Source organism: Anolis carolinensis, chromosome 5 (genome assembly GCF_035594765.1).
Source record: "Anolis carolinensis isolate JA03-04 chromosome 5, rAnoCar3.1.pri, whole genome shotgun sequence".
Taxonomy (NCBI): domain Eukaryota; kingdom Metazoa; phylum Chordata; class Lepidosauria; order Squamata; family Dactyloidae; genus Anolis; species Anolis carolinensis.
Window position 1 is genome coordinate 202243669 of NC_085845.1, and position 13185 is coordinate 202256853.

Genomic DNA, 13185 nt, shown 5'->3' on the forward strand with positions numbered 1-13185 from the left:
GCCTACCTTCTTGACGGTGCGCGGGGCCTCGGTGACGGCGCCTCCGGGGCTGGGCAGGGCCTCTCCAAGCAGCCTCCCGCCGGGGTCTCCTCCGTCGGCGGCGGCGGCCAGGCGCGACGAGGCCTGCGGGGCGGAGGAGGGCGCGGGGGCCTCTGTGGGGCTGCGCTGCTTCATGGCCGAGGCCTGGGGCGCCTTGGGGGCCGGGAGCGGGGCCGGCGCCTCGGAGGAAGGGGCTGCCGGAGCCGAGGCCGCGCAAGGCCCGCTTCCCCCTCCTCCGCCTCCTCCTCCGAGTTCCTTCAGCTCCACAGCCGGCGGCGCTGCCACTCGCACCGACATCATCGCTCTCTCTCCTCAAGCCCACTCCCGCGACGCCGGCTGCTCCTCGCCTCACACAGCCGCCTCAGGGAGGTGCACGCATGCGCGGACACGAGTGCCTCACGGGAAGCGAAGTCTTTGAACCAGCGCCGACAATACAGCCCGTATCAGGAGAAGACTCTCTTTCCCGGCAGGCACCGCGCGACTGGCGTCGGATTGGTCGGGAGGCGTGGCTAAAGGAGGGGCAAAGCGGCTTCGTGGCGTAAGTAAAGAATGAGTAGGATTCGCCTCAGAGCTGCCTCGGGCATAATACGCATGCGCAACGACAAAACCCCGCCCACAGGAGGGGCCAAGTATAACCATGGCCCGCCTCAGAGCCCTTTCAGGTATAATACGCATGCGCAAAGACAAAACCCCGCCCACACGAGCGTCCAAGTATAATCATGCCCTCTCCTCAGAGCCCTTTCAGGGATAGTGCGCATGCGCAAAGACAAAACCCCGCCCACAGGAGGGTCCAAGTATAACCATGGCCCGCCTCAGAGCCCTTTCAGGTATAATACGCATGCGCAAAGACAAAACCCCGCCCACACGAGCGTCCAAGTATAATCATGCCCTCTCCTCAGAGCCCTTTCAGGGATAGTGCGCATGCGCAAAGACAAAACCCCGCCCACAGGAGGGTCCAAGTATAACCATGGCCCGCCTCAGAGCCCTTTCAGGTATAATACGCATGCGCAAAGACAAAACCCCGCCCACACGAGCGTCCAAGTATAATCATGCCCTCTCCTCAGAGCTTTTTCAGGGATAGTGCGCATGCGCAAAGACAAAACCCCGCCCATATGGACCAAAGTATGACCGTGGCTCGCCTCAGAGCCCCCCTCAGGGATAATAGGTATGCGCAGCAGCGAAACCCCGCCCACACGAACCCGGATGCACGGCTCAGGGGCGTGGCTAAAGTAGTATCAAAGCGCTTCGGGGGCGTGACCATATTAATATCAGGCTCGCCTCACAAATGGTACGCATGCGCAGAAATGAAACACCGCCCACACGATTGCCTGCCTCAAGGGCGTGGCTAAAGAATGAGCAGGACTCGACTGTCTCCTCAGGGGTAGTACGCATGCGCGAAGACCAAAACCCGCCCACACAGGGATAGTACACATGCGCAGGAACGAAACACCGCCTACAAGGACCCGGATGCAAGGCCCAGGGACGTGGCTGAAGTATAATCAAAACGGTTCGAGGGCGTGGCCGTATTAGTATCAGACTCGCCTCACAATTCATACGCATGCGCGGAAACGAAACCCGAATGCACGGCCCAGAGGTGTGGCTAAATGATGATCAGGATTCACCTGCCTCCTCAGGGATAGTACGCATGCGCGACGGCAAAATTGAGGCGCCTCCAGCTATATAGCGCCACCTGCAGGGGAAACCAGGAAAAGCGAAAATGTAAGTCTGTTCTTTAGCACCCCCTGTCGGTAGACCTTTGCTAGCAATAATTGTTATTGATAATTGGTATGTTTGTATATGGCAGCATAGAAGGAGCCTGAGTTGGAGTCCTAAGACAGGGGTCCTCAAACTTTTTAAGCCGAGGGCCGGTCCACAATCCTTCAGACTGTTGAGGGGCTGGATTATCATTTGAAAAAAAATACAAACAAATACCGATGCACACTGCATATGTCTTATTTGTAGTGCAAAAACAACAGCAACAACAAGAACAATAACAATGAAAGAACAATACAATATTTAAAAATAAAAACAATTTTAGCCAACATACATTTATCAGAATTTCAATGGGATGTGTGGTCCTGCTCCTGGCCAATGAGATAGTCATGTTAATTAGGGTTGTTGTTGTTGTTGTTGTTGTTGTTGTTGTGTGCCTTTAAGTCATTTCAGACTTTGGGCGAGCCTAAGTCTAAAATTTATTTATTTATTTATTATTTACTGCATTTATTTACTACATTTATATCACATCCTTTTCACCCCAAAGGGGACTCGGAGTGGCTTACAAATTATATGTACATACAATATATTATATTACTAGCTGTGCCCGGCCACGCGTTGCTGTGGCGAAGTATGGTGATATGGGAAATAAAGTATTGAGGAATTGGTGGTAGTTAAGGTAAAAGGTAAAGGTTTTCCCCTGGCATTAAGTCCATTATAAATGGGTTATATAGCTGTGTGGAAGGGCCTTGAGTCTACACTGCTATATAATCCAGTGCAAATTAGATAATCTGTGGATGAGGCCTAAGTGAGGCCTAACTTGGCCTGTCCCCTGGGCTGAGTGGGTTACTAGGAGACCAAGTGGGCAGAGATTAGTCCTCTAACTGGCAGCAATTGGATAAAAACAATTACTCCTTTCCCTCTCATTAGGACTTTACTTTTCTTTTCTTTTTCTTGTATCAACCTAGAGGCGTGGATGATGGGTCGTGTTGTCAAATTTCGAGGTTGGGGGGGCCTGTAGTTTTGTTGTTTTGTTGGTCGCCGTGATGCCATCACTCATTTATATATATAGATTAGCATAGCACAATATTAGCATTATATATTACTATATTGAACTATACCACTATGCCGTAATATTATTAGTAATATTATATGTAATATAGAATATATAATTAATATTATTATATGGTATTATTATTAGTGTTATATTGTATTACATTATAATATTATTATCAATATTATATGTATATACAATATATTATATTATAAAACTCAGGGCGGGGGCCAGGTAAATGACCTCGGAGGGCCGCATCCGGCCCCCGGGCCTTAGTTTGGGGACCCCTGTCCTAAGAGAATGGCAAATATCCTGTGTTCAGAGCTATGCCACATTTTTTATCAATAGGTATGCTCCCTGTGCTTGCTCCATGAATGTTTAACATTCTGTAATGAAGTGTGAATTTTTTTAGTTTACAGATGAGATGGCATGTTTAATTATGTATTGTGTTTTAAAAGGGTCAATATTTCAGTTATTGCAGCTCTGCTCTGTTTTGGTGGAGAAGTGCAGGTTTAAAAAAGAAGCAGTTAGTCTGTGCTCTGATGAGGTACAGTGAAGACTGATCCTCAGTTGAATGGATCAGGGAGACTCAAATGCTTAATTTTGAGTCAGTTTAAAATAAGTTTGGTGACTTATTTTAAGGTAATCTGTTTCCTGATAAGGAACAGATAATCTGTGATTGTAATTCACAGGCTGACTGCAGTTTGAAGCAGTAGAGAAAGAAGTGACATTTTAAGGAATTTGAAACACTTCATTCTAACTTTGCAACTGTTAATCAAAGTGCCTCTAAAGAGAAAGTTACTGTAATCATTAAGCTTTGTGCCTGAATAAACGTGTTATTGTTCTTCAAACATCTCAGCTTCTGTCACATATATATTACCATCAAAAGCAAAGAAGGAGAAGGAAGAAAACAAAATTTAAAAGGTCTCCTCTCTGAGTAGTTGGTGGCTACATCTTCCCATAGTGGTGGGAAGCGTTGATAATCCCCTTTACATCTGGTGGCCGCATTATAAACATCTTTAATAATTGGTGGCAGCGTTTAAATAAAAACATCTTTACAATGGTGGCAGCGGTTATATATAATATATATTTAATTTAATAAAAACCACTCCACATCTCCACAATTCACACCAATGAATAGCCACTGCCAGAAGGGACAGAGAGTTTCATCTATGCTGACGATCGTGCCATCACCACCCAAGCAGGGAGCTTTGAAAGGGTTGAACAGAAGCTCTCCGAAGCTTTAGGTGCTCTTACTGCCTATGACAGGGAAAACCACCTGATCCCTAATCCATCTAAAATGCAGACGTGTGCTTTTCACCTTCAGAACAGACAAGCGTCTTGAGCTCTGACGATGACCTGGGAAGGAATCCCATTGGAGCATTGCAGCGGAGCCAAATACCTGGGAGTTTATTTATTTATTTATTTACTACATTTATATCCCGCTCTTCTTACCACGAAGGGGACTCAGAGCAGCTTACAAATCAAATGTACATACAATATATTATTAGCATAGCACAATATAAGCATTAAATTACTATATTGTACTATATCATTATATGGTAATATTACAGTAGAGTCTCACTTATCCAAGCCTCGCTTATCCAAGCCTCTGGATTATCCAAGCCATTTTTGTAGTCAATGTTTTCAATATATCGTGATATTTTGGTGCTAAATTCGTAAATACAGTAATTACAACATAACATTACTGCGCATTGAACTACTTTTTCTGTCAAATTTGTTGTATAACATGATGTTTTGGTGCTTCATTTGTAAAATCATAACCTAATTTGATGTTTAATAGGCTTTTCCTTAATCCTTCCTTATTATCCAAGATATTTGCTTATCCAAACTTCTGCCGGCCCGTTTAGCTTGGATAAGTGAGACTCTACTGTATTAGTAATATTACATTTAATATATAATATATATGTAATATTATTTTGTATTATTATTAGTATAATATTGTATTACATTATAATATTATTATCGTAAGTCTGGAGTTACCCCGGACTTACAAGCACTGCTTGACTATCAAAATGGAATGTGTCCAGATGTCCATCTGTCAGGAGGGATTGCACTGTACCCTATTTTATCTTTATTGCAATTTATTCCTTTAACCGGCCATAGGTTCGATTACGCCTTCCCCAGCATTTTAATGGGACAATAGTTCTGATATTGTCCTCCCCCCGATTGTATCTGACACTATTGACACTTTCTTTGGCCCAGTCCTTTTTAGGAGCCAACCCAGGATTTTATCAAAGGACGTCTATTTTATGTGACCTTATTAGTTTTTATGATTTGTTTTATTGTTTATTGGTTTGTTTTATTGTTGTGTTTTTACATTGCCTGCTTAGCCTGGGCTTGGCCCCATGTAAGCCACCCGGGGAGATGGGGCGGGGTATAAAAATAAAATTATTATTATTATTGTTATTATTACTATTCTGCCTGGCAGAAGGGGGTTGGACTAGATGGCCTTTGGGGGCAGCCCATCCAGCAATAGTTTTCTGCACTATTCTTTGCAATGAAGCGGGAGTATAAAACAATGGCATATATTTATTTGAAAACTGCATATTGAAAATACAACTCTTTTTTTCCCCCCAGTCAGTTACAAAGTAGAAAAACACTGTTGTGGTGCCGATGTGTGAAAAGGGTCAGCTTGGGCTGGCTGACCGAATAGATGTCCATTACAAACGACAACAAAGGTCACACTTGACAGTCTATGCAATGCTGTGTGCAAACGCCAATACAGAAAGCAAAGACGGAAGGATGAAATGTAGAGCCTCCTCCTTGAGTCTTAGGATCCTTTTCATGTCGTTGGCTGGCAAGCGTGGATGTTGCAATTAGCAAGCTTGAATTAGCATTGAGTAGCCATGAAGTTTGCAAAGTCAATCAGTGAGGGTATCTGCATAGAGGTAGCCTGGCTGTTGTTGCTTGGAGGCACCCTCTGTGGAATAATGTCCAGGGTGGGAGAAAGAACCTTTGTCTGTTTGAAGCTAGTGTGGATGTTGCAGTTAGCAAGCTTGAATTAGCATTGGGTAGCCATGAAGTTTGCACAGTCAATCAGGGAGTTTATCTGCATAGAGGTAGCCTGGCCTCTGTTGCCTGGAGGCATCCTGTTTGTGAAGTTTTAATTGCAACATTTACACTTGCAGTTAGCAAGCTTGAAATAGCATTGGGTAGCCATGAAGTTTGCAAAGTCAATTAGGGAAAGTATCTGGATAGAGGTAGCCTGGCTCTTGTTGCCTGGAGGCATCCTCTGATTGGCACTAGCAATTCGTAAGCTTGAATAGCATTGAGTAGCCATGAAGTTTGCACAGTCAATCAGGGAAGGTATCTGGATAGAGGTAGCCTGGCTCTTGTTGCCTGGAGGCATCCTCTGATTGACACTAGCAATTAATAAGCTTGAACAGCATTGAGTAGCCATGATGTTTACACAGTCAATCAGGGAAGGTATCTGGATAGAGGTAGCCTGGCCTCTTTTGCCTGGAGACACCCTCTGATTGAGAAGTGTTAATTGCAACATTCACACCAGCAATTAGCAAGCTTGAATACCATTGAATAGCCATGAAGTTTGCACAGTCAATCAGCGAGGGTATCTGTGTAGAGGTAACCTGGCTGTTGTTTCCTGGAGGCACCCTGTTCCGGAGGTTTTAATTGCAACATTCACACTTGCAATTAGCAAGCTTGAACGGATTAAGTAGCGATGAAGTTTGCAAAGTGAATCAGCGAGGGTATATGCCTAGAGGTGGCCTGGCTGTTGTTGCCTGGAGGTATCCTTTCAACCAGAGAAGCCAGCTATAGCAGAACACTTGATGAACCAACCTGGGTACAGAATATTATTTGGGAACACAATCATTCTTAAAATTATGTCAGGCTACACAGAGAAACTACTGAAATCCACAAGAAGCAGGTAGACAATGTGTTGTCGAAGGCTTTCATGGCTGGAATCACTGGGTTGCTGTGAGTTTTCCAGGCTGTATAGCCATGTTCCAGAAGCATTCCTTCCTGACGTCAGGAGAGAATGCTTCTGGAGCATGGCCATACAGCATGTGGACAATTTCAACAGAAAGGAGGAAACCGTGAAAATGAACAATTTTTGGCTGCCAGTATTGAAAACACTAGAATCAAGACAGTAATTAAAGAGATCTCCAGACAGCAAACAATCAAGGGCCAGTGAACACCTCCCAAACAGAGGTTGCCTCCAGGCAACAACACCTAGGCTACCTCTATGCAGATACCCTCGCTGATTGACTTTGCAAACTTCATGGCTAATTGGTGTGATTCAAGCTTGAAATTGCAACATTCACACTTGCTTCAAAGAGACAAGGGTCCTTTCTCCCACCCTGGACATCATTCCACAGAGGGTGCCTCCAGGAAACAACAACCAGGTTCCCTTTATGCAGGTATTCTCACTTATTGCCTTTGCAAACTTCATGGCTACTCTAATGCTACTCAAACTAATTGCAACATTCACACTTGCCTCAAACAGACAAAGGTCCTTTCTCCCATTCTGGACATCATTCCACAGAGGGTGCCTCCAGGCAATAACAGCCAGGCTTTCCATATGCAGGGATTCTCACAGATTAACTTTGCAAACTTCGTAGATACTTAATACTACTCAAGCTAATTGCAACATTGACACTTGCTTCAAACAGACAAGGCTTCTTTCTCCCACCCTGGACATTATTTCAAATATATATATACACTCCACTTGCTTCACTGTTAACAGAATTTTTGAAGATGCCATTAGCCACAGATGCAGGCGAAACATCAGGAGAGAATGCTGCTGGAAGTTGTTATTATTATGCAGCCCTGAAACCTCACAGCAACCCAGGGCCTTTCCACGCAGCCATATAACTCAGAATATCAAGGCAGAAAAGCCCACAATATCTGCCTTTGATATCTGAATCCACACTGCCATATATTCCAGTTCAAAGCAGATAATGTGGGATATCCTGCCTTGATATTCTGAGTTATATGGCCGTGCGGAAAGAGCCCCAATGATTCCCACTATGAAAGCCTTTGACGAACAGAGCGCCTGAGTTTCTCAGAGTCTTCCCTAACTTTATTGTAAAACTGTCTACAGTTCAAGTTTGAACTTTGACTATGTCTTCCTACCTGGCAGAAAGGGGTTGGACTAGATGGCTCTTGGAGTCCCTTCCAACTCTGGGATTCCTGGAATCAGCAAAGGCTGGAGGCAGGGGAGATCTCCAAGAAAGACATGTCATTTGGGAAAAATACACCATTAAACAGGACGAATGATTGAGAGGAAATGGCAACGGTTCAATTGACTTTCCGTGTCGGGCGCCTCTGTGCCAATCCAGTTCGAGGTCCTCGTCAAGGTGCCAAACAAAATAAGGACTCAGCACCTTGGAGAGTTCTATCAAAGTTCGGGCTTAAGTCACACTCTCTCAGAGGAAGGCATTGGCCAACTCCCTCTTGAGTAAATCTTGCCAAGGAAACCCTAGCGTAGGGTCAACGTAGAGTGTAAACAACAGAAAGTCATATATTAACAATGACAACAACAAGAAGCAGGGTCTCCATATCTCAGAGGAAGAAAACACAACCAAGCCGATCGACGAACATCGCTAAGAGTACATCCCATTGCAGGCATGGGCCAACTTCGGCCCTCCCTCCAGGTGTTTTGGACTCCAACTCCCATAATCCCTAACAGCCTACCGGCTGTTAGGAATTGTGGGAGTTGGAGTCCAAAACACCTGGAGGGAGGGCCGAAGTTGGCCCATGCCTGTGCGTATTGGGACACAGAAACCTCTCCGCACGTCCTTAGAAGTCGGAATCGAGGTCCAGAACTTCGGCGTCCATGAGGTTCGTCCGGGAATGAATGGGAGGCAACGGGCCTCTCCTCGCTTGCGTCTGCTGGAACCACGAGGTGGAGGGGTGCTGCGGAAGGGGACCCCGACTCGTCGTCAGGTGCCGGTTCCCGGGGAACAGCCAAGCGCCGCTCTCTTCCGGTTGTCCGGCGTCATCGGGACAGAACGGGTGGCTGATGGGGTTCCTCCGGGAGAAATGATCCGCCGGACCTCGTTCGTTCGGACAACGGTAAGCTGTGGGCGCCAGGACTGCGTTCAATGCTTGTGATTCCCGTGGACTGGAGACGAAGCGCTTGGCTTCCGGGAGACGGGGAAGCCGCGGGACTGAGCTGACGAAGAAGTCCAGCCCGCCGTATGGATCGCCGTTGTCCGTCGTCATCCGTGAGGGAGACACTTCCTTCCTCTTCCGCCGCTTGGTTTTCTTGGCCTTGCGGCTCGTTTTCTTTCTCCGGCGTTCATCCTCCGCCAGCCACAAACTGGCCCTCTCCTCCGGAGGCACTGTGGAGGGGAAAAGACACACGACATGTTAACAACAATACAAGAAGAGGATTAAGAAAACTAAATTGGAAAAATATAAAGAGTTAGAAAGAAAATTTATTTGGAAATGGTATAGGACACCAGCCCAAATAGCAAACATGGACTAAGTTCGTTGTGTACTAGCCAGCTGTGGCGCAGCTGGCTAGTAACCAGCTGCAATAAATCACTACTGACTGAGAGGTCATGAATTCGAATTTGAGTCGGGTTAAGCCCCCGACCATTAAATAGCCCAGCTTGCTGTTTACCTAAGCAGCCTGAAAGACACTTGCATCTGTCAAGTAGGAAATTTAGGTACGCTTTATGCGAGAGGCTAATTTAATTAATTTACAACATCATAAAACTGCCAGCAGCACATGGAAAGGAATGAGGAAGTACAGGCACTAGTGGATGGTAAAGCGACAGCTCCCCTTGTGGCTGGAATCGTGAAGGAGAAAAAAAAATAAGGAGAATGAACTTGTAAAGAAGGTGAACAGATAATGAAGAGACATTTTACCACATTGTAAACCCACAATAGACATTTATTATCTGCTCAAAGATTGTTATCTTGTATTCAATAAAAAAATTAAAAAACAACAACAATACACTGGCATATTTGGAAGGTACAATGCTGGGTAAAGTTGAGAGTCACTGTGACTAGATGTTGTATGTCAGTCTATTCAGCCTGTGTCTGTTTCCCCTGTTCCTGTGCAGCCTGAGTCTGATGATGGGCTTGGGCTGGAGTTAAGTGTTGATGAGAGGCCTGAGCAGCCGGAGTTAAGTGTAGATGAGCAAGGTTCAGATGACAGGCTTGAGCCAGGGGAGGTGTCAGGGGAAGATCTTTCTCTGAGTTCTGCAGAGCAACAGTCCTGTAGTGATTCGGAGGTTGTTTTCGCAGCTGGCAGTGATAACACAACCTTGAACTGTAGACAGTTTTACAATAAAGTTAGGGAAGACTCTGAGAAACTCAGGCGCTCTGCTCGTTTATAACAGAAGAGAGACTAATCAGTTAGCTGCTGGGAAAGAGAACATGTGTTTTTTGCAGTCTGGGATTTTGGAGAAAGCTTTTATTGATTGATGTAGCTTTGGGTTTTTAGTTGAGGCAACTTTGCTTAACTGTTGTATTTTGCTTGCTTCTGAGACACTTGCTATCCAGTTTGCAGCAGTTCAGGGAGGTCCTGGTTTGGAAAATATAAATCACTTCACGTACCAGCATCTCACGACATAATGCAGGGTTGCATCAAGTGTAAAGGGGATGAAACCATGAATGCAAGATTGCATTGTGTTTGAAGGAGATGCATCATTCTCAACCAAACATTCAAAGGAAATATATTACAACCTCTGCATTCCCATGACCGGTATCTATAACTTTGTTTATCCACATCCAGCTAAATATACCCTCTAGGCATTTTCTAGGTTCTCTGATGCAATTCTATGGTATTCTTGGTCAAGAAGTCATCCCATTTTCAATAGGGCTTGCCGTTACCTGTAGCTTTGCATGCCCATATGGAATCCCTATGGAAATGAGATTCTACTGCATTTGTGGTACAGAACTAATGTAGTTTGAGGGTTGGATTAGGATTCTGGGAGACCTGGATTTGAATCCCGGCACAACTAAATTAACCATCTTTGGCAAGTCACATTCTCTCAGCCTTACAGGGAATCCATGCATGAATCTTGCAAAGTACAACACACTCAGTGGAATAATGCAAAATGAAGCAAGGAAGTCTTAGGGCAAGCACAGTTCTTAGTCTCTGATAAATTCCCAAATCAAGTAGCAGTCTTACTTCAGACAAAGTAACAGCAATAAATCCTTAGGAGCAGTTTCCCAGATGCAGACTTGAAGTAGGCACAAGGGGAGCGAAGAGTTAGTTTGTTACCAGCAAGAGCTGGCTGCACCTGCTTCTGATTTATAGCCCTGAGTCTCCTCACAGCTGCCAGGGCAGTTCTCAATTACTCAGCTGCATTTCTGGCAGTTACTCTAGCCGAACGACGTCTCTGCTCTGTTTCCTTTCGCCTTTCCTGAAATCTGGGTACTTGCAAAATCTCCTCCTCAGATTCCAACTCACCCTCAGATTCATGAACACTTTCCTGCTCCCCTTCCTCTTCTGAAGAAGAGGAATCCCTAACACCAAATGAGCAGGTTGCACTCTCTCAGCCTCCGAAAGCGGCAATCTAGGGAAATTCGGACAAGAAAACTCCACGACAGATCTGCCTTAGAGTCGCTTTAAGTCAGCACACAATGTGCAACTACCAGGCCTCTAAATGCAGCTGTGGTCCACCATGAATGAACTTTCTGAAGCTCGTTCTCAAATCCTCTCGTTTTCCCCAAAAGCCTTACCAGGTGTGGCGACAGGTGTCACGGAGACGTCCTGCGACAGGATGGCCCCTCTCCTGGCCACCATCTTGGTGACGTGTTGCGCCCACGCCGAGGAGACATCTCCTGAGGGTTCGTTGATATCGAAAACCATACCAGCTGGAATTGGGAGACAGGAAAGGAAGCAATTGGAGTGATTTGAAAAAATAAAGTCCTTAGCCATTTAATTTCTTTAACATCTGCACAGAACGGTCCTGAATCCGCATCCACCCAAGATGAACCATATAGCCAATGGGGCCATTCCCAGACCCACTGAAAACAACCCAAGGAAAAGCAATCTAGGAGTCTTAGGAGACTACAAGTCGAAGATGAGTCAAGAATGTGATGCAGCAGCGAAAAAGGCCAATACAACCCTAGGTCTGGTGTAGTCTCCTCTTGAGGTTCTCCAACAGAGGCTCAGTGGCCATCTGTCAGGAGTAGTTGGATTGTGCCTCCTGGATGGCAGAAGGGGGCTGTGTAATGATAAATATGAGGTATGGTTTGAATGAAATTGAATAACTGGTATATGGTTTGTAATTAAAAATTGCTGAACTGCTGACATTGATGGCCAGAGACGATGATTAACTCTTGGTGGTAAACAACATTTTTACATTACCAGAGACAATGATTCTTTAAGTTAAGGAAGTGCTTACAATGATTCCTTATTTAAGAAGCAAAGGAAGAGCTAACATCGGTCCAGGAGCTGATGGAGTTAGGATTTTTAAGCTGGAAAACACTTGTCATTTATTTACAATTCTTTGGAACAACATCAGCAAAAATATTGCCATATAAGGGACATTTTACTCTTCCAAAATTGTGGACTCTAGTCCTATTGGAAATAGCAACCTCCCAAGCCTCTCACTATTGACATGTGATTGTACTGAGCATGTTCAGACTCAGGACTCCGTTTTGTATTCAGTATGTGTTTGGTCTTCAATGGAATAAGTTCGCTTTTTACATTAGACCTCAGTGGAGGTGGATGCATGTATTTTGCTGTTTGGACTTCAATACAGAAGTATGCTTATGGACCACAGTGAGTACATCCTATCTGTAACAGAACTTTAATAATGCATTGCCAAAAGAGATCAGGCAATCCCCTACATTATCCAATTTCCGTAAGGAACTGAAGACCTGGTGGTGTCGGCAGGTTTTTGAGTAATTACATTGGACTACCGCCGACTTCTGGGCCTGAATATATTGCACAAGATTTCCCTAGCCTAAAATGATACATTTTAATATATTGGTTTTATGGTTCCCGTCCACTTGATCTAGTCATGTAAGTGTGATTTATTGTTATAATTGTATTATTTTACTTTGTTTAATAATGTGTATTATGTTGTTATGTAATGTTTGTGTTTGCTTTTATGACTGTAAACCGCCCTGAGTCCTATCCGGGAGATAGGGCGGTATATAAATAAAGTTTTATTATTATTATTATTATTATTATTATTATTATTATTATTATTAATAATAATAATAAGAAATGTGCCTGCATGGTGAGTTAATACAACATGTTTATGAGTAAACAAGATGTGTTATTTTTCAAAGAAGGCTTTGTTTTTGTTTTGTTTTTTATCTCTGAGTGCATATTTTAAACTGAAAGGTTTTTAAGCAAGTGTATATGTTTTGGGCAAATGCAGCAACAATTTCAACTTTAGCCCAATATGTTTTAATGCATA

At 44.5% G+C, this 13185-nt stretch overlaps 2 protein-coding genes across 2 annotated transcripts in view; both read right to left on the reverse strand.

Annotated features, from left to right (window-relative positions):
- ahcyl2 (adenosylhomocysteinase like 2) overlaps positions 1-508 on the reverse strand; it is a 140314-nt gene extending 139806 nt beyond the window's left edge. The window contains exon 1 of the mRNA XM_062983370.1: positions 7-508. Coding sequence (XP_062839440.1) covers positions 7-339 — 333 coding nt within the window. The 5' untranslated portion in view covers positions 340-508. The remainder of the gene's footprint in view (positions 1-6) is intronic.
- Positions 509-5339: 4831 nt separating this feature from the next.
- Positions 5340-13185, reverse strand: part of smo (smoothened, frizzled class receptor) — a 34395-nt gene continuing 26549 nt past the window's right edge. The window contains exons 11-13 of the mRNA XM_062983375.1: positions 11492-11626; positions 8571-9135; positions 5340-8427 (exon numbers count right to left, since the gene is read on the reverse strand). Of these exons, the coding sequence (XP_062839445.1) occupies positions 8591-9135; positions 11492-11626 (680 nt within the window). The 3' untranslated portion in view covers positions 5340-8427; positions 8571-8590. The remainder of the gene's footprint in view (positions 8428-8570; positions 9136-11491; positions 11627-13185) is intronic.